Here is a 20,362-nt window from a genome sequence, read left to right on the forward strand (position 1 = left end):
TCTTGGCCCTGGGTTAGTGTCTAAGATGGAGTCAGAGAGCGATCCATCAACGAGTTCCCTCATTGCGCTATGCATTCGCGACTTCCACAAACTGCTAGATTCCATCCCCAATGAACAGAATGAGATCCGTCTGAAGGTCCAGGATGAGATGGGAATGTTACGGGTGTGGGTTGGGAATTTCGGTGCATATCGCAAACATACAGACAGGTTGTCTTTGGACCACCGGCTTCGAGAGGCCCCAGATTTACATCGAGAGGTTCAAAACCATATCAGGGATATTACAGAAGCCATCCAAGGAGGTATGTAAGTCTCCTTAATCCGAGTACTTGAATTGTTACTTATTGTACCTAGCGATCTCTTTTTTCTCGGAAAGTGAAGAGTCCTTGGATTTTGACGATGCATCTGCTGGATCCGAAATGCACGAGTTGGACGCAGATGATTCGGATTCGGATGGGTTTTGGGACCAGCTCAAAGCAGAGAGTGGTGAGTATTCGAAGCTGGACGAATATATGCTCGATATCCAATATACAATTACCAGCCTGTGAGTTTACTTCTGAGTTTGAAGAATACTGCCGCTCACACAATACAGTTACAAATTCTCCTTGACTCTTCAGAACCCAGCACATCGGGATCGCACAGCTCAAGCGTCGCGCATTGAACTTGGTCATTTTGAATTCTATGACATTCAGCATGTGTCAGACAAATACAACATTCCACGGGATAGTACACTCGCTCAACGCCTGGGCAGAGCAAACACAAGACGCCGTCAACTTCTTGCATACCACAAAGATCACACCGAAAAGATCTCCAGATACGTTGATGTGGCCGTGCAAAAGGCTATTGAGGCTCCAAGGGCTTCAATCAAGGACACAGGAACCCGAACCATCTCGACGAAATGGACACAGGATACCACCGCTTCAACAATCTACCATCACGATAACGATGGGGGATCTGACTCGGGACAAACAAAATTCTCCGCAACGACCTCGACAACCGGTGACCAGGCATATGTCTTGATGCCGCCACCTCCGCCAGCAGACGTGGTGGATATAGTCCAGAGTAAACCATTTTTCTGCCCATACTGTCGCCAGACAATTCAGCTTGAGGATATGGAGGAAGACTGGAAATATCATGTATACAGCGACTTGCGGCCCTATATCTGTACATTTGGAGACTGTGTCAAAGCCAACCAGCTCTACGACAGTTACACAGAATGGAGTGAACATGAACGACAATTCCATCGGCGAGAATGGATTTGTAATTTATGCTCATTCACTTTCAAGTCCGAGGCTTTATTCCGTAGTCATCTTCGGGATGCTCATGCCGGGGTCCTTCCTGAAGATCAACACCAGGCGATGGTAAGTCTGTCTGAACGATCTACATCTTCTGCGCAGCAATGTCCCCTTTGCACCAAACCCCCCATTTCAAATCCGATTCGCTTTCAGCAGCACCTAGCTCGACATCTTCAGCAACTGTCTCTTTTTGTTCTGCCCCGTCCCGGGTCAGAAGAAAATGAACACGCAACCCGCGATGGAGAGTCAAACGAGTCCCAAGAAGTTGTGGTGATTGACGATAAATCGATAACATCATCGAAGTCCATATCAATAAATCAAAGATCTGCAGTGATGGAGGGAGGCCAAACTTCGAGTGACGGCTCGGAATCAGACGACCAGCTTGAAGTCCCCGAGGCGGAGAATTACCCAGTAACTCAAGACCAAGTGGACAAGAAACTCCAAGAAATCGAGAACAATAAGATGACTCTGGGGCCAGAACACCCATCGACTGTGGAAAGCATGAACAAGCTCGTGTCAACTTACTGGAAGGGGGATCAATTGGAGGAGGCCGCAAAACTCTTAGAGCAAGTGCTGGCGATCGAAAATACGAAGCTCGGCGAGGACAACCTCCCTACACTGACGAATATGAGAAGAATCGCGCAGTTATACAGGGACCAGAGGAATTGGGCCGAAGCCCTGAAGCTTGATTTAAAGATTTTTGAGAAAAATAAGCAGAAGCTTGGTCCGAGCCATTTATCGACTTTGCATGCTATGGAAAACATATCTACCTCATATGCAGGGCTTGGTCGCCACAAAGAGAGAGAATTGATTGTGCGCCAGCTAGTGGACCTCGGCGAGGAAGTACTATTGCCAACGCATAAATCGCTATTAAAATGGAAAAGAAGCCTCATTTCAACGCATCGAAACCAAGGGCAGCTAGACCATGCCGAAAAACTTGCAAGGGAGGTTCTCACTACTTGTCAAGCGTCCTTTGGTACGAATCACCCTTTAATACTCAGCTCTATGGAACGCCTTGCAACTATATACGAACATCAAGGTCGATGGCCAGATGCCGAGGATCTCGCAAAGGAGGTAATGAGAACCAGCGAGGTTGTGCATGGTAGGACACATCCAGAAACTCTTAGATTCATGTGTCACCTGGGCTACACAATCAGAATTCAAGGCCGCCTAGAAGAGGCCAAGGGTCTCGGGGAAAAGGTACTAAGGGAGATGACAAAGGCTGGAATGGACCGTCATGTGTACATGCTACTCGCTACAGTCGATCTCGCGGTGACCCATGAGATGCTAAAATTACTGCCCGAGGCTCGAGCTCTAGCATCCCGAGCTCTACGTTTAATGGAAGAGACCATTGGCAAAGATCACTCAGCCACCATGTACGCCATGGCCACTCTCAACCTCATAAATGAATCGCAGAACAAGGCGGATGCTGCGAAAGAGTTCGAGAAGACGGTTTCCGCCCAACCGAGAAAGAAAACTTGGGAAGGATCATCCTGATACCGTTCGAGCGCTAGAAGATTTGAGAAGTGTGTCACAGAGATGGACCCCGGGGGGCTTACGTCACGTCGCCGCATTGGAGGACGAATTGGAGACTGAAAGCAAGAAGTATAAGAAAGCCTGTAGATAAATGTGCTATAGATTTGCCTACAAAATAGCCCGGATAGCTTCTGCGGATGTAATACAAGTCGCAGAGATTCCATTCTAAGCGATGCCCTTTCTCGAGCAAACATTATGCTTTTCTAACTTCAGCCAAAAAAAGAAACTAAACCAGCATGGAATTTTAAACATAGTTCTAGACATTGACGAATTCGAACTCAGTCTCATTACCTTCGTCCTCCACCTTGCCCATTTTAATATTCTCAGAGATACCAGTAAAAGATGGCTTAGGCGGTCCCATATCCATGGTAATGGTGCCATCACTCTGTGTTTCGTATTCACCATCGTCGGTAGTCAGACCAAAATCCAGGGATGATATCTCATCATCATACTCGGTAACCTCCATGTAAGTATCCGACTGCGCCTCATCCTGACTCTCATAATTCTCATGTTTGCGTCTAAACTGGGAATAGTCGGTAGAGTCCACAGACACGATATCCGACGCGTGACTGTAAGTGGCGTTGTGAGATGCACCATAAATGGTACTCTGGGTGTCATTAGCCTTGATCTCGCTGAAAGAATCGTTGGTGGAGGCGACACTGCCAGTGTGCACGGCGGGTCCAGGAGCTGAGAATCCACCGACGTCCATGGCGGGAATGATCAAGTCGGTGAAAACACCACCCGTTTCATCGTCATTCCCTCCCGCCCATAGCGGTAGGTATTGGAATTCATTGTAGGTGAGGCAGGTTAGAGTATCTGTGATTTCGTGTCGCATAGATGTGGGTGGGCCAGATTGCTGCAGCATCTCTAGTGCGTATTGTCTCAAGAAAGAGTGAGCCTCGTTTTTGAATTTCCTTTCGTCGAACATTTCTGCTGAAATTTCTGTCTTTGGTGGCATCGGAGATACAGGTGGAAGACACGGGGTAGGGGTGGGAGCAGGGGTGGGATTGAGGAAAGGGCCGTTGTTGCGGGTGCTATCAACATCATTTACGGTTTGTGACATCCGAACGTTAATGGTCATCTCCATCTTAACATGCCCACCCGCATGTCGCGCAGCCAGAGCAGCCTCCTCGTGATGAGCTTGAGCTCTGGTCCTAACCGCTTGGTTGAACACATGGCTCATCTGGCGAATTTCACCAGGAGACACTTGGCGAATTCTTGCCGCGGTTTCGGCACCAAAGGCTAGGGAGCCATTGCCGATTTCCGCTATGGAAGAATGGGACTCTCGACGAGGTGCTTCATCTTGATAGAGATCCAGCCATACTAGCGCATTCCAGAAGTTTTTCCCAATCAATCGCTGAAGGACAAATCCCTCATCTATGCCCCATCGGTGGTATGGGTTTTCGGATTTCACCAAGTCTGGAGCCACGTGGAATGAGCGATTTGTGTCTCTTCCCTTGATCAAAGCCCTATATATGCGGCCTCGAATGAATTCCTTCAGCGTCGTGACTAGTTGACTTATGATTCCTTGATCTGCAGGATAAAGTTGAACATGGCGGGTAAGCTTCTGGAACTCAACAATGTGTGCCAACCAGGGCATTTCATTCCCGGCCAACTGTAAGAAGCACCGAACAACGTAGTCGCCGAAACTCTTGCTGGCATATTCGATACGCTGCACCTCGGTGTCGTCTAGAACATCAGAAACCCGGCTCCGCACTAAGCTTTCCATGGTCCCGATTGGCTTGAATCGTGTGGCCCGAATCAGGTACAGCAGGGCTTCATCCCCAACCATCCCGACAAAGGCGTCTCGACAGAGGCAGGGAGATTCGATACCACATGCCACTCGATATGTTACCTCGGGATGCAGTTCGATGAACCGAGTGTTGTTCAGCTCATAGAACCACGAGATGATGTGGTCGCAGATGGCCGGCACTGTAGCCACGTCAAATATTTTGGCGAGGGCAAAAAAGGTCCACATCTTGCAAGGAGTGTCTATTCTAGGGTTTAGTCCTTCCAGAACGTGGAGAATGTGTTCAATGCCTTCACGATGACGGGAGGCTGAGTATTCCACCGGCAAGCCTGTCTGCCCTACTGTTTCAGGCTGTGATGCCGGAAATTGGCCCTGTGGGTCGACTGAAGCTTCAATCAGATCATTTTGCAAAGATTCAAGGTGGTCGACATCGGCATCGGCCCCAGGCTCAGGCGATGCTGTAGGGATTTGTGTAAGTTGCTCGAAGGGTTCCAAGTCATCTTGTCCGCCAACACACGACCATGGCAGGCTCCACGTATGTTGTTTCGAGGCCCATGTCCTGATGCTCATAGGGCAGGAAAGCTCAGTTAGGAAGATGACTGCATCTTCCTCTAGGGTTGGGGGTGTGAGGTCTAAGACATATCGAATCCCATCTGGAAGTTTGCCGGCCAAGCCGCGTCGCTTTCGAACCCGGGACTGCATTTGCGGATTGAAGAGTCGTTTGAAGTAGGCTGAGCCTGTAGCCAATACTTTCTCACTGTGGATGCGATGGGGAACTGTTTGTGGGGAAAGAGGCAACTTGGATCGAATTGACTCCGGAGAAGGATCAATGAACACCATGGTATCTGCACCATGGAGAAGAAGCAGAAATGGCATTGTTGTAAGGTTGGAAAGTGATTTCTGAGAATCCGAGTGACTTGTTGGAAGCGCTGTGGGGGTGTCGGGGGTGTTTGTAAGGGTTGAGGTGGTGTCAGATTCTCTTGTAATGTCACTATTCGGTTCCTGTTCCTGTTGCTGTTTCTGTAAGAATCGAAGATTTCTAGTTTCTTCTCGAGGGGTGTAGCTTGGAGGGCGATGAGGTAGCTCCATTTTGAACCGAGGTTCGAGAGGTCAGTATGAAGAGGAGATGAGATGAAGATGCAAATGACTAGAGGATAAGGTAATAGTTAAGTCGAGAATAAGAATGTTAGAATTATAGTCCACTATCTAAGTAGTAGAGGAGAAGAAGAAGAAGAAGAAGAAGGAGGAGGGAGGTGGGAGAGTTGTGGGGAAATGGGGAATGAGGCTCTGCTGCCTGGAGATACCCGTGGACAGTACGGAGTACGTGTATAACAAACAAGGTGTTATCTTTCACTTTACCACACATATATGTAGATATATTCTTTTACTTATTGTCTAGAGAAGAATTATCCGCCAAAAATATGGACTATAGTGACTTTTCTATATATAACATGTGAAATTTATGGTCTAAAATGGTAATATTGCTATACCTCACCGGACTTCTTTGCTTTTATAAGGTAGTAAAGTTAGGCTGAATGAATTTCAGCCCAGATACCATGTTAACCTACATGGTTAACTAGTTAACTAGTTAAGTACATAAGTAGGTGGATCCGAGGGGCTGTGCTCAAAAGTACTTTCGATTTGCAATTCGATTCAACCACATTCTCCACAACATATTTCGCTATGAGTGGAATTAGCTGCTCATGTCCCAGCTTGCTACTGTCACAGTGCGGACAAGGTTAGTGTCGACATTTGAAGCTTCCATACGTGGACAACGAAACTAAACTCTTTGTAAGATGGGACTTGGCAAACCAGTCAAGCTTATCTTGAATCTCTCAGCCCAAATCACGGAAACCCCTCCATCACCCAGGATGCTCAAATATGCCTGATGTTAGTCGACTCTCTCTGTTATGCTTCCATATTTTCGTATTCTCGTATTTTCCTATTTTCCTTCATACTGCTAATATCAACAGATTCGCAAGCGCAAACAAGATTCGTACATGCCAGCCATGTCGCAATGCATTTATCCAAACCTTTCAGATGCCCGAAAAGTGGTGGTCTACTCCCTATAAAACGTCCAATGGGTATTTTGGTTGTGAAACAACCCGTCAAGCAGGGGTTGTCACAGGCTTTAGTAAGTAACACCAGCTGGACCTGAACCGAAAGTTTACTTAACCTAAATATATAGATACATGGGCATATTTCGAAATCAAACATGTCCGAGCCAACTTGACTTACGAGTGGATCAAACTGAACATCTTCACCCGATGGGTTGCTTCCGTTAATCGGACATTTCTGCTTCTTTTCGACCCTGCACTGTGCATACAGGAGTCAATTCTCCAGTCGCTGTCGAATTCACCTCTTTCTCACTCTCAGTTGAGGATTCCATTCTGGCCCTACTCGCACGTCTTCGAGATTATAGCCTATCTCGAAGAGGCCGCAGTTTGGGCCATCCGGAACCAAGTGAGGGCGATCGAAAAAGAGACAAATCCAGGTATAGCCCGACGGCCAGATTATAGGAGAATGCATGACATTGCCCGCCACGCTATACATGTCAACGAGAACCTGGATGTCTCGGTACAGAATATCGAGACTGTCCTAAACCACTACGCTCTCTACATGATATCAAAACGGAAAGAGTCATACTTGGGCGCAGACGAAGACATCCGTAACCAACTAGACTTCTTTCGAGGCTATATCGCAAATCTACGCCATCGCTCAACCTCCAACGAGAAACGGCTTCAGAACGAGATCCAATTAGCCTTCAATACTGTCGCCCAGGCTAATGCGGAAACCTCTGTGGAGATCGGCCGTGCCGCACAAATCGACAGTTCGGCCATGAAGACGATCGCATTTGTCACACTCGCCTTTCTCCCGCCTACCTTTATCTCGTCGATTTTTAGCATGTCATTCTTCCAGTGTGGGGGGGACAATGGCTGGGGCATGTCAAACAAGTTTTGGCTTTACTGGGTGGTTGCCGTTCCAACAACTATTGCCACGGTCATGGTTTGGAAGTACTGGCATAAACTTGTCCCCAGTTTGCATCACAAGCCAATGGTGATTCCTAGGTCCAAAGAACGCGTATAAGGCTTCTTTCGGAGCCTACACCATGCATATATCTCGATAGACACCAATATAAAGATAGCTGCTCTAGGTATTATCTGGATCTTAGAACAAGCCGACTAAGAGAGTCTAGTACAAGGAAAAGTATCCAAGACATAACTGAGGAAGAAGAGAGGGCTGTTATGACCTCGGGAAAGCCCGCGAGAAGTGGCGGATACTATTAATCACCATGTGCTCATGCCCATGTCATTCTTTTTTTTTCTCTCCATATAGATACCTGCTGTGGAAGTTCCATTTTACTTCTGAGCAATTGAATTGAATCTCCCCAAGCAACTAGCGCTATCGAAAAACAACCCCATCTATAACCCCATCATGGCTACCATGGCAGAAGCCGTTTATCAAGGTCGGAAACCGATGAAGTCAGTATCTGCCCGATGAGTCGATGTTCGTCTGCACTAACACAAAAGAAAATTAGATCCCGCAACCTCGCCCTATTAAGCGTTTTCGGGGTCGTCAGTGGTACACTTCTGATGTTTCGCCTCCTAGCTCCCCAGCGTGGCACGCTCAATACGAAGGAAGAGATAGCGGCGTTTCAGGGTGCCGACTACGATCAAACAGAGCAAGGAGAAACGTTTGGACACACTGCCCGCCCGCCTCGAAAGGGATACCAAGTACCCAGAGGAAGCGTCTAAGGGACAATGCTGTCTGGGAGCATGAACTATACGAAATAGAGCATCGAATTGGATAGAAAGTTTAGAATATGAAGATTTCATTGTACTTGTGTGGATTGATGAACATTGAACCTTGCCGCTATGTACCCCGAATGAGATGGTATCTGGTATCCGCATAACAAAAGCCAATGCGCCAGGACAAAAACAAATATCCGAAAAGCGAAAGAACCTCCCAATCAATTTACAGGGGTTTTTTTTTACACGGTGTTGCCACCAAAAGGCAGAATGTACTGAACAGTTAGGTAGACGGCAGGGTATCATCACCGGGTCCATGTCCTTCGAATGGGCTTCCACCACTGCCAGCCCGGCTCACGGGCGAATTGATGCTTTTCTTCTTCGAGTCTTTCTTTTCATGCTTCTTTCTCTCACGTGTAGCCCCCCGGGACTCATCGGGTCGGCTTGGACTGCGACTGGACTCGCTGCGGCGGAGATCTTTGAATTCTTTGATCACCTCACGGAATCCTTCTTCGATGTTGTTCATGCGAGCTAGAACCAACTTGCTGAGCATGTCTTGGGTTTGGGTTGGGGCTTCACGACGAATAACGGGTGGGGGAAAGCCTAGTTGGGTCTGGAAACTAGAGGGAAGGGCACCGGAAAAGCCACCTGCTACGGCCTTGTTGTCGCCTAGGTCAGACCCTAGATCGAAGAGAAGGGATGATCGAGGCCGTGTCCCTGTGGGTCGATCAGATAGGTAGACACTGTCCAACTCGGGAACGGACATATGGTGTAGTCCAATCGGAGGGTTTCGAGAACGAGATACGTCTAGAATGTGACGTTTCATGGTACCTTGGTCTGCCGGGGTAGAGGTGGCAGGGGGTGATTCTCCATCGGAGGAATCAGCATCTGGTCGTGTAGGTGTGACCCGGCCTTCCGTCTCTTCGTTCGGAGATCCAACGGGATTGTACAGCATGGTGACCCCAGAAGCATTCCGCGTATGTCTGACACGACGTGTAGGGCTGTTGCGACGCGAGATAAGTCTTGCGGTAGATGGGCGAGAGCTGTAGAACTTGGGCGAGGGTTTCTCTGCGCCCCCAACCGAGTCAGCTGTCTCACCCGTGGACCCTTGGGCTGAGGGCTTGTCATCGTTTGAATCACCATCGTTGCTGGTAAGTTCATCATCACCCTCCATGTCTGTATGATGGGAGAGGTGTCGTCTCTGAGTGGGCGAGACAGAGGGTCTTGTACGCCGAGGCCGGATAACTGGGCTTGCAACACAGCTTGTTCTGTCCTCAGGATTCGAAGCTACCGATCGGGTCGTTTCGGTGAAGTTTCGAGGTTGGTTGGCCAATCTAGCCCGGAATGGAAAATTGGGCCGTTGCCGGTGCACTCCACGATGGTCCACAACTAGGGAATCCCCATCATCGGGTCCATTGGCCGGTCCAGAGCCAATCTCCTGCATCCAGTTTTTGATGACGTTATTGGTCTGGCGTTCATGCACAGCGCTTGGTGGGCCTCGCATTCGATCGTCACTGTATGGGCGTCGAAACACTTCCTCCAACGCTCGATCCTTCTGGTATGTTGCCACAGAGGGTTCTCGCCTAAAAACAGATGCACTGGTGCTGAAGCCGCGGAATCGACTGGGCTGCCATTTCTGGGCATGAGCTGGAGTTTCATTTTGTGAGGTGGGTTCAATTAGATCCATTGGCTGAACGACCCGAGAACAGAGAATTGTCTTCTCATAGAGGCAAATTGTAAACAGTATGGGTAAGTGGGTTATCTTGATAATGGTCCGGTTGAGCCGAATGAATTCACGGAACGGCATCACGTATCGGAATGGAGTCACTAGCCAAGCAATGACGTTTGTCGGTGCCACGTAGGAGAACAAGGCATCAGACTTGACCATCGAGATGGTATTGACAGCGAACAAGAACTGATGTTCTTGATTTGCGTTCTGGACAATTCTCATGAAGGAATTCGTCAGAACTGTGATCAAGATAGTAACGACAACAAAGTGACAGATGAATAAGAAGACAGTCAGGATCGTTTTCCCTAAAAAGTTGTATTCATCCCACATTGCCCATGCAGTTGGCGTGAATCCCATAAGCATCTGGAACAAACCATAAGCCACCACTTTGGGGGACTTGTTGTCTCCAAAGTATAAGAAAGAGACAAAAAAGCCAGAGCAAGAGATGACGATGAGCACGAAAACGGCAATCAGATCCGATGCCATTATTCGGAAAGCAATGAGGAGTTGGGAAAAGTAGCGATAATGATCCAATATTGAGAACAACCTCGGAAATAACAAGGGGGCTGTGGCCGTAAGAACATCGAACTGAAATTAATTAGCACGTGCCGATAGACGAACCTTCGTAAAGATGGAAAGACTTACGGCTTGGTCGGCGATGAACTGACTTTTGGGGTAGGTCAGGAATGTACCGTATATCCTCAAGCAATAGTATGCGAAGAGCAACAGCAGAATCCCGACGTCGAACAGATTCCAGAAGCTCATCAGATAAAGACTAAAGCCTTGCTCATTGAACCCAACAACTTCATCAAGCATGAATCCGGCACTCCAAAACCAGAATACAATCTCCAGGGATGTGATCCTGCGGCTTCGCTGTTCCAGAACAGCCAAGAACAGTCCCAAGAGTACTGCAAAGGATAAGGTGGAAAGAAACTGTCGATAGCGCGGGACTCTCAGTCGTGATAATTTGAACAAAGATGCGTCTCGGGGGTTGTAGATTGTCACTGATCGCCGGAGTGTCTTATTGCTGGACTCGGTTGCAATGTCCCCATTTGGATCCATTGTTGCCCCATAATCTCGGTTTCCACCTTGGTTCATGTTCACAGGACGATGGAGATTGTCGGCGGCAGAGTGGAAGACGACCGTCCCCGCCCAGATAGCCTCCAATTGTTGTACCACGACGGGATGGGCCAAGAACCGTTTGGCCTGCGAGCGAATAGCGACCTCCAAGCATGAGACACGGGCAGCAACCACCCGTTTCCGCTGGGGTCCAGTGCCTAGCGCCGTGGATTGGTCCTGACCCTGGAGTGGATAGAACTCGTAGGATAGCGCATCGATCAATTCTCGGGTCGAATATTCCCGCAATAGTTTTATCGCCAACAGCTCACTGACCATGGCCCGCGTTTGATTTGCCCCGCTGTTCCCCGGACTTAGGTGTATTTCTCTTTCGAATTGTAGACAATTGGCCATCAACGCATAGAGGGTCGCGCGCGAAATGTGGGCCGACATGATCTTTTGCAGGATCGGTTTGATCAGGAACTGGGAGACCTGCGGCGAGCGTAATTGGTCCCATGTTAAGGTGGTTTCGCAGCGGGAAGCGATCAAGGGACGAATGGCGTGGGTGATGTTGTAAACAGGCAGCGCGTCTAATCAGTTGGTCAATTGTTCGCCGTCTACGTCGTACCCGAGAGATCTCTTCATACCCAAATGCGACGCAGAGAACATGGGCAGTAGAGGTGTAGACTCGAGCGGTCCGTCCTCTTCCTCTTCATCCCAGTCCTGTTCCGTATCCTCTTCGTCGATTTCCCGAAGCTCTGGCGCATCATCGCTACTTTCATCGGCTCGAGGGACGCGTCGCGAGTTGTTATGCGCGGCGCGAAACCACGGGGAGGTCGAGAACGGGGACTGCTCGATCTGCCCACGCTGGCGCTTGGGACGAAGCAGCGAGGCGAACATGGCGAGGAAATTTCAGGATCTAAATCAGCATAACAGGTTGTTGGGAGGTTTGCAGAATGTTAGATCATTGCGGAGCCAAACGCGAAGGCGCGAGAAAATGAAAGAGAGAAAAGAGAGAATGAAGTTCAAGGTTTAAAGTCCAGGCCCAAGCGGGATTAATTTAGTCCAAAGATCGAAAGATCCAAAGATAGTCCAAAGATAGTCCAAAGATAGTACTAGGGGGAAAATCTAAGCCATGTTTAACTCCCCTCCCACGTCATTGTACTGATTACCCCGGTTCACCTCCCTTATGTTGTAAGCCTATTTGGTATTCCATTCTTTACTGACATAGATAGTATATGTTTTGAGATCTTTTAAAATATTTAGACTATTAATTTATTATTACTGCCCTTCAACTTCAACGGATGTGGAAATTTTGGGATCATGAATCCTGTTTTAACAATCTGCAAAGGATGCACTTACAGAAAGCCTATACATATCACGAAACTCGATAGGTCAGAAAGATTCGCCACATGTGCAACATAAAAGGGATCACCCCTATACGGACTAGAACAGTATTAGGTTAGATTATTATAATATATATTCTATCTCATATCAAAAGATAAATGTGTAGTAGGATGCTGGGTATACTGCCCACATCGATATATGATACCGTTATCGGCCCACTGCCCGTGCATTGCATCATATGCAGTAACGCCTGCATGTATAGAAAATTGGGATTTAACAGAATCATAGAAATCCACAAAACATATCAATTGACCATATACAAAAGAAAAAAAAATGAATTATACAGCTTGATAATCCATAATAGGAATTATAGCAACTTCGGAAAATCTCTGCGGTGAAACTGATTGACCGAAAACAGAAAGAGTGGGGCCCCGAAAAAGCTTTTTGCACGAAAATATTTTCTGCCGAACTCATTTTCTTTTCCCTCTCTTCCTCCTCCACAGCTGGTTGCAGCAAGCAGTTTCTTTTCTTTACCTTTTTTTATATTTTATTTTCTATCTATCCTCTTTTCTGCGGTCCTTTTTACAACTTGCAACAATCCAATTTTCGCAGATGAACTAGAGTGACCTGCTTGCACTAGATCGTCCCTCGAGAGGACTTGTTCCCTCAACACCAATTCCGATGTCTCCCAATTCCCTTGAGGACCCAGCTCTGCCTACCAGCCCACACCTTGGTAGTGTAGTTGGTTACCCAGAGACCCTGCCCAACATGGATTCTGTCAGTGGAGTGATCAAGCCCGCCTCAATCCCAGTCCGGGGTGGCTCAGACCGGTTGGCTGCCCTCGAACTCGCAGATGGCACCATCTACCAGGGTTACAACTTTGGTGCTGAAAAGAGCGTCTCGGGTGAATTGGTCTTCCAGACTGGTATGGTCGGTTACCCCGAGTCCATCACCGATCCCTCCTACCGCGGCCAGATCCTGGTCGTCACTTTCCCGCTCGTGGGTAACTACGGTGTCCCTTCGCATGATGAGATGTGCGAGCTCCTGAAGGATTTGCCCAAGCACTTCGAGTCCAGTCAGATTCACATTTCGGCGCTGGTGGTGGCATCCTACGCCGGTGAGGATTTCTCACACTTCTTGGCCAAGTCCTCCCTGGGCGATTGGCTCAAGTCAGAGGGCATTCCGGCCATGCACGGTGTCGACACTCGTGCTTTGACCAAGCGCCTTCGTCAGACCGGTAGCATGCTGGGTCGCATGCTGCTGCAAAAGTCCGGCTCCACTCCCGATGCTGCTGGTGCCGCCGGTGTCGACTGGAAGTCACACTTTGAGGAGACCGAATGGGTGGACCCCAACACAAAGAACCTCGTTGCTGAGGGTGAGTGATCTACCAAACTGAGAACAGTGAAAAAAACAAGCGAGGATGTGGTTTCTGACAGTATTATTTCTTATAGTCTCAATTCGCGAACCTCGTCTATTCACACCCCCCGCCGATGTTGCCCTCAAGCACCCCTCGGGCCGTGGAGTTCGCGTGCTCTGCTTGGATGTCGGTATGAAGTACAACCAGCTGCGTTGCTTGCTTGCCCGCGGTGTGGAGGTTCTGGTTGTGCCTTGGGACTACGATTTCCCCACCCTTGCCGGAAAGGATTTCGACGGTCTGTTCGTGTCGAACGGTCCTGGTGATCCCGCGACTCTGACCGTTACCACCAAGAATCTGGCCAAGATGTTCGAGGATGCCCGTACTCCAGTGTTCGGTATCTGTCTGGGTCACCAGTTGATTGCTCGCGCTGTCGGCGCTCAGACTACCAAGATGAAGTTCGGTAACCGTGGTCACAACATCCCCTGCACAAGCATGCTCTCTGGCAAGTGCCACATCACTTCTCAGAACCACGGTTATGCTGTGGATGCCAGCAGCCTTCAGAACGGATGGGAAGAGCTGTTTGTCAACGCAAATGACGGTAGTAACGAGGGTATTCGTCACACCAGCCGCCCCTTCTTCAGTGTTCAATTCCACCCTGAGAGCACACCCGGCCCCCGGGATACCGAGTACCTGTTCGATGTGTTCATCCAGAGCATCCAGTCTACTATTGCCTCCCCCGCGGCCCTCAACCTGCCGGTCTCTTTCCCCGGCGGTACCAAGGCCGAGAACATCGTGGCTGCCCCCAGAGTCTCTGTCAAGAAGGTTTTGGTTCTTGGTTCCGGTGGTCTCAGCATTGGTCAGGCTGGAGAGTTCGATTACTCTGGCAGTCAAGCCATTAAGGCTTTGAAGGAAGAGGGTATCTACACCATCTTGATCAACCCCAACATTGCCACCATTCAGACCTCCAAGGGTCTGGCTGACAAGGTTTACTTCCTGCCCGTCAACGCCGAGTTCGTCCGTAAGGTTATCAAGCACGAGCGTCCTGATGCCATCTACGTCACGTTCGGTGGCCAGACTGCCCTTTCGGTTGGTATCCAGCTTAAGGACGAGTTCGAAGCGCTCGGCGTCAAGGTTCTCGGTACCCCCATTGATACTATCATTACTACCGAGGATCGTGAGCTGTTCGCTCGCAGCATGGATTCCATCAACGAGAAGTGCGCTAAGTCTGCTTCTGCTTCCACCCTCGAGGAGTCCCTGCGTGTTGTTGAAAACATCGGTTTCCCCGTCATTGTTCGTGCCGCCTACGCTCTTGGTGGTCTGGGCAGTGGTTTTGCAGAGGACATGGATCAGCTCAAGGATCTTTGCACTAAGGCTCTGGCCGTCAGCCCCCAGGTTCTGATCGAGCGCAGTATGAAGGGCTGGAAGGAGATCGAGTACGAGGTTGTTCGTGATGCCCAGGACAACTGCATCACTGTCTGCAACATGGAGAACTTCGATCCCCTTGGTATTCACACCGGTGATTCCATCGTCGTGGCTCCTTCTCAGACCCTCTCGGACGAGGACTACAACATGCTCCGAACCACCGCAGTCAACGTCATTCGTCATCTCGGTGTTGTCGGTGAATGTAACATTCAGTATGCCCTCAACCCCTTCTCTAGGGAGTACTGCATCATTGAGGTCAACGCTCGTCTGTCTCGATCCTCCGCCCTCGCCTCCAAGGCTACCGGATACCCTCTTGCATTCATTGCTGCCAAGTTGGGTCTTGGTATCCCCCTGAACGAGATTAAGAACTCCGTCACCAAGTCCACTTGCGCCTGCTTCGAACCCTCGCTGGACTACTGTGTGGTAAAGATCCCTCGTTGGGATCTGAAGAAATTCACTCGCGTGTCTACTCAGCTTGGTTCCTCCATGAAGAGTGTGGGTGAAGTTATGAGCATTGGCCGAACCTTCGAGGAAGCCATCCAGAAGGCCATTCGCTCGGTTGATTTCCACAACCTTGGTTTCAACGAGTCCGATGCCCTCATGTCTATCAAGGGCGAGCTCCAGACTCCCTCCGACCAGCGTCTGTTTGCCATTGCCAATGCCATGGCTGCCGGTTATACCGTTGATGATATCTGGAAGCTCACCAACATTGACAAGTGGTTCCTCAGCCGCCTCAAGGGCCTCAGCGACTTCGGCAAGTCCATGTCCACCTTCAATGCTACCTCCGTGCCTGTGCCTATGATCCGTCAGGCCAAGCAGCTCGGTTTCTCCGATCGCCAGCTCGCCAACTTCTTGGACTCCAACGAGCTTGCTGTGCGCCGCATGCGTGTTGAGGCCGGTATCACACCCATTGTCAAGCAGATCGATACCGTCGCCGCCGAGTTCCCAGCCGTGACCAACTACCTCTACCTTACCTACAATGCTTCCCAGCACGATCTGACTTTCGACGATCACGGTATCATGGTTTTGGGTTCTGGTGTCTACCGTATCGGTTCCTCCGTCGAATTCGATTGGTGTTCCGTACGTACCATTCGTACGCTCCGCGAGCAGGGTCACAAGACTATCATGGTCAACTACAACCCGGAGACTGTCAGTACCGACTACGATGAGGCTGACCGCCTTTACTTCGAGAACATCAACTTGGAGACTGTTCTGGACATCTACCAGCTCGAGACTTCCAGCGGTGTGATCATGTCTATGGGTGGTCAGACCCCTAATAACATCGCTTTGCCCCTTCACCGCCTCAATGTCAACATCCTGGGTACCTCTCCTGAGATGATTGATGGTGCCGAGAACCGTTACAAGTTCTCCCGCATGTTGGATCGCATTGAGGTTGATCAGCCCGCTTGGAAGGAGCTGACTAGCATTGACGAGGCCCGCGATTTCTGTGACAAGGTCGGCTACCCCGTGCTGGTCCGTCCCTCATACGTACTCTCTGGTGCTGCTATGAACACTGTCTACTCCGAGCACGATCTGGCCAGCTACTTGAACCAGGCTGTCGATGTCTCGCGTGAGCACCCTGTTGTTATCACTAAGTACATTGAAAACGCCAAGGAGATCGAGATGGACGCTGTTGCCCGTAACGGTGTCATGGTTGGCCACTTCATCTCCGAGCACGTTGAAAACGCCGGTGTTCACTCTGGTGACGCTACTCTGATTCTGCCTCCCCAGGATCTGAGCCCGGAGACCGTCCGTCGCATTGAGGAGGCTACCCGCAAGATCGGTAATGCCCTGAACGTTACCGGTCCTTACAACATCCAGTTCATTGCCAAGGATAATGACATCAAGGTCATTGAGTGCAACGTTCGTGCTTCGCGTTCGTTCCCCTTCGTGTCTAAGGTCATGGGTGTTGACCTGATCGAGATGGCCACCAAGGCCATGATTGGAATTCCATTCCAGGAGTACCCTCCCGTGTCAGTCCCCAAGGACTACGTCGGTGTCAAGGTCCCCCAGTTCTCGTTCTCGCGTCTGTCCGGTGCTGACCCCGTCTTGGGTGTCGAGATGGCCTCTACTGGTGAGGTCGCCTCATTCGGTCGTGACAAGTATGAGGCCTACCTGAAGGCTCTCTTGTCCACTGGATTCCGTCTTCCCCGCCGCAACATCCTGTTCTCCATTGGTTCCTACAAGGAGAAGCTTGAGATGCTGCCCTCCATCAAGAAGCTCCACGACCTCGATTACAACCTGTTCGCCACTGCTGGTACCGCTGATTTCCTCAAGGAGAACGGTGTGCCTGTCAAGTACCTCGAGCATCTTCCGGACCACGAGGAAGAGGACATGAAGTCTGAGTACTCTCTCACTCAGCACTTGTCCAACAACCTCATCGATCTGTACATCAACTTGCCATCCAACAACCGCTTCCGTCGCCCTGCCAACTACATGTCCAAGGGTTACCGTACTCGTCGTATGGCTGTTGACTACCAGACTCCTCTGGTCACCAACGTCAAGAACGCGAAGATCCTGATTGAGGCTATTGCTCGTCACTTCCCCTTGAGCATCATCCCTGCCGACTACCAGACTAGCCACCGCACCATTGTCCTCCCCGGTCTGGTCAACATTGCTGCATTCGTCCCTAACCTGGTTTCCGCTGGTTCCAAGGACTTTGAGACCGTTTCCAAGGCTTCGATTGCAGGCGGTTTCAGCATGATTCGTGTGATGCCGGTCGGTGTTGACAGCTCGGTCACCGAGTCCCGCGACCTGAAGATTGTCCAGCAGAACGCTCAGGGGAAGTCGCTCTGCGACTTCAACATCTCTGTTGCTGCCACTGCCACCAACTCTGACCAGATCATCCAGATGACTGGTGAGGTTGGCTCTCTCTTCGTCCCCTTCAACCACTTGTCGGGCAACATCAACAAGGTGGCCACTGTCACCAACCACTTCAGCTCTTGGCCCTCGAGCAAGCCTTTGATCACTGATGCCAAGAGCACTGATCTTGCCTCGATTCTGTTGTTGGCCAGCCTTCACAGCCGTAACATTCACGTCATGAGTGTTACCTCCAAGGAGGATATCAGCCTTATTGCTCTGAGCAAGGAGAAGGGCCTTAAGGTGACATGTGATGTTTCCATCTACTCCCTCTTCCTCTCCCGCGAGGAATTCCCGGCCTGCAGCTCCCTGCCCACCGCCGAGGACCAGAAGGCTCTATGGGACCACATGAGCACCATCGATGTCTTCGCCATTGGCAGTATTCCTTTCCAGCTTGCTGGCAAGGAGGCCACCCCTGAGTCCGGTATCGCTGAGGCTATTCCTCTCCTGTTCACTGCTGTCTCAGAGGGCCGCCTGACCGTTGAGGACATCACCGCGCGTCTCTATGACAACCCTAAGAAGATCTTTGAGCTGCACGACCAGGTCGACAGCTCCCTCGAGGTCGAGGTTGACCGCCCCTACGTTTTCCAGAACCCCCAGGCTTGGTCTCCATTCAACGGCAAGACGATGCGTGGCTCCGTTCAGCGTGTTGTCTTCCAGGGCAAGACCACTTGCCTTGATGGCGAGATCACCAAGGATGCCGTCAAGGGTACCGACATGTCTACTCACCGCATCATCCCCACCTCGCCCGTGCAGAAGCCTGTGACCCCCATGGCCCGCCCGGAGAGTTCCCTCGATAGACACGCGTCTATCTCGGGCACTCCCGCCCGCCGCTTCCGTGCTCTGGACAGCGCTGTGCCGGCCGTTGGTGAACTTGGTCCTCCCCTTTACGTCGCCTCCTCGCAGATCTCCCCCTCGTTGGCCGACATGCTCTCCCGCTCTCCTTTCCGTGGGAAGCACATCCTGTCTGTGAACCAGTTCTCTCGCGCTGATCTGCACCTGCTGTTCACCGTCGCCCAGGAGATGCGTCTTGGCGTGCAGCGCCACGGTGTTCTTGACCTCCTGAAGGGCCGTGTCCTGACCACCCTCTTCTACGAGCCCTCCACCCGCACCTCGGCCTCATTCGACGCCGCCATGCAGCGCCTCGGTGGACGTACCATCGCCATCTCCACTGAGCACTCTTCTACCCAGAAGGGTGAGTCCCTCCAGGATACCATCCGCACTCTCGGCTGCTACGGCGACGCTGTTGTCCTGCGCCACCCCAACGCGAACAGCACCGAGATTTCGGCCAAGTACTCCCAGGTCCCCGTCATCAACGGTGGCAATGGTGCCCTCGAGCACCCCACCCAGGCCTTCCTGGACCTGTTCACCATCCGCGAGGAGCTGGGCACTGTCACCGGCTTGACCATCACCTTCACTGGTGACCTCAAGTATGGCCGCCCCGTACACTCCCTCATCAAGCTGCTCCAGTTCTACGATGTCCGCATCCAGCTTGTTGCTCCCAAGGCCCTCGCTCTCCCCGAGGATGTCCGCCAGCAGATCATTGCTTCCGGCCAGCTGGTCCTCGAGTCGGAGGAGCTGACTCCTGAGATTGTCGCCAGCTCTGACATTCTGTACTCCACCCGTGTGCAGAAGGAGCGCTTCGCCGACCTCTCCGAGTACGAGCGTCTCAAGAACACTTTTGTCATTGACAATGCTCTGCTCAAGTACGCCAAGAGCCACATGGTTGTCATGCACCCCCTCCCTCGCAACGCCGAGATCTCTGAGGAAGTCGACTTCGACCAGCGGGCTGCTTACTTCCGCCAGGTATGTTTTGAAATTTCCCCTGATTTTCTTGAACAATATACTAACTATCTTCTAGATGCGCTACGGCCTCTACTGCCGCATGGCTCTCCTTGCTCTTGTCTTGGCGCCATGAATATAAAACTCTTTTGCCATTATATTTATTTGGGAAAGGGGAATCCAAAAGCGCCATGGATTCATGTGAGACGTTTGTTTTTCCTTTTTTTTGTTTGAAAAGTTATGTCTTTCGATACTCCGTAACCAGCGTGAATAAATCGCTGTATAGATTAGATGAATCTCCGTTTCATTTGACGGTCCCGTTCAGTGTATGTCTATATTTCCATGTGTGTATATTATGTGTTATGTGTTACGTGTTATATGTGTGTTATGTGTTATGTGTGTGTGTGATGTGTTTTGCGTGTTTTTCGTTTTTTTGGGTCATTTTGGGGTCATTTCCATTTTGGGCGATTTTTTCTTTTTCTT

At 50.3% G+C, this 20,362-nt stretch overlaps 6 protein-coding genes across 6 annotated transcripts; 4 read left to right on the forward strand and 2 right to left on the reverse strand.

Annotated features, from left to right (window-relative positions):
• Positions 1–25: 25 nt before the first annotated feature.
• Positions 26–2,789, forward strand: N7537_007250 (tetratricopeptide repeat protein; the record flags this gene model as incomplete). The annotated part of the gene is made up of 4 exons (XM_056898307.1): positions 26–299; positions 352–541; positions 590–1,562; positions 2,514–2,789. 4 exons carry the CDS (start codon positions 26–28, stop codon positions 2,787–2,789), a joined length of 1,713 nt encoding a protein of 570 aa, XP_056754092.1.
• Positions 2,790–3,084: 295 nt separating this feature from the next.
• N7537_007251 (uncharacterized protein) lies at positions 3,085–5,667 on the reverse strand (the record flags this gene model as incomplete). The annotated part of the gene is made up of 1 exon (XM_056898308.1): positions 3,085–5,667. The coding sequence occupies one exon, from the start codon at positions 5,665–5,667 to the stop codon at positions 3,085–3,087; it is 2,583 nt and encodes an 860-aa protein (XP_056754093.1).
• Positions 5,668–6,618: 951 nt separating this feature from the next.
• On the forward strand, positions 6,619–7,665 carry N7537_007252 (uncharacterized protein; the record flags this gene model as incomplete). Its single annotated transcript, XM_056898309.1, has 2 exons — positions 6,619–6,712; positions 6,767–7,665. The coding sequence occupies 2 exons, from the start codon at positions 6,619–6,621 to the stop codon at positions 7,663–7,665; spliced, it is 993 nt and encodes a 330-aa protein (XP_056754094.1).
• A 348-nt stretch (positions 7,666–8,013) lies between these two features.
• Positions 8,014–8,333, forward strand: N7537_007253 (uncharacterized protein; the record flags this gene model as incomplete). Its single annotated transcript, XM_056898310.1, has 2 exons — positions 8,014–8,060; positions 8,117–8,333. The coding sequence occupies 2 exons, from the start codon at positions 8,014–8,016 to the stop codon at positions 8,331–8,333; spliced, it is 264 nt and encodes an 87-aa protein (XP_056754095.1).
• A 277-nt stretch (positions 8,334–8,610) lies between these two features.
• Positions 8,611–12,012, reverse strand: N7537_007254 (ion transporter; the record flags this gene model as incomplete). Its single annotated transcript, XM_056898311.1, has 3 exons — positions 8,611–10,644; positions 10,702–11,702; positions 11,760–12,012. The coding sequence occupies 3 exons, from the start codon at positions 12,010–12,012 to the stop codon at positions 8,611–8,613; spliced, it is 3,288 nt and encodes a 1,095-aa protein (XP_056754096.1).
• A 1,030-nt stretch (positions 12,013–13,042) lies between these two features.
• On the forward strand, positions 13,043–20,278 carry N7537_007255 (bifunctional carbamoylphosphate synthetase/aspartate transcarbamylase). The gene is made up of 3 exons (XM_056898312.1): positions 13,043–13,834; positions 13,911–19,903; positions 19,959–20,278. Exons 1-3 carry the CDS (start codon positions 13,141–13,143, stop codon positions 20,013–20,015), a joined length of 6,744 nt encoding a protein of 2,247 aa, XP_056754097.1. The 5' UTR covers positions 13,043–13,140; the 3' UTR covers positions 20,016–20,278.
• Positions 20,279–20,362: the final 84 nt, after the last annotated feature.

Source organism: Penicillium hordei (genome assembly GCF_028827395.1).
Source record: "Penicillium hordei strain IBT 12815 chromosome Unknown utg000003l_segment0_segment0, whole genome shotgun sequence".
NCBI classification, from domain to species: domain Eukaryota; kingdom Fungi; phylum Ascomycota; class Eurotiomycetes; order Eurotiales; family Aspergillaceae; genus Penicillium; species Penicillium hordei.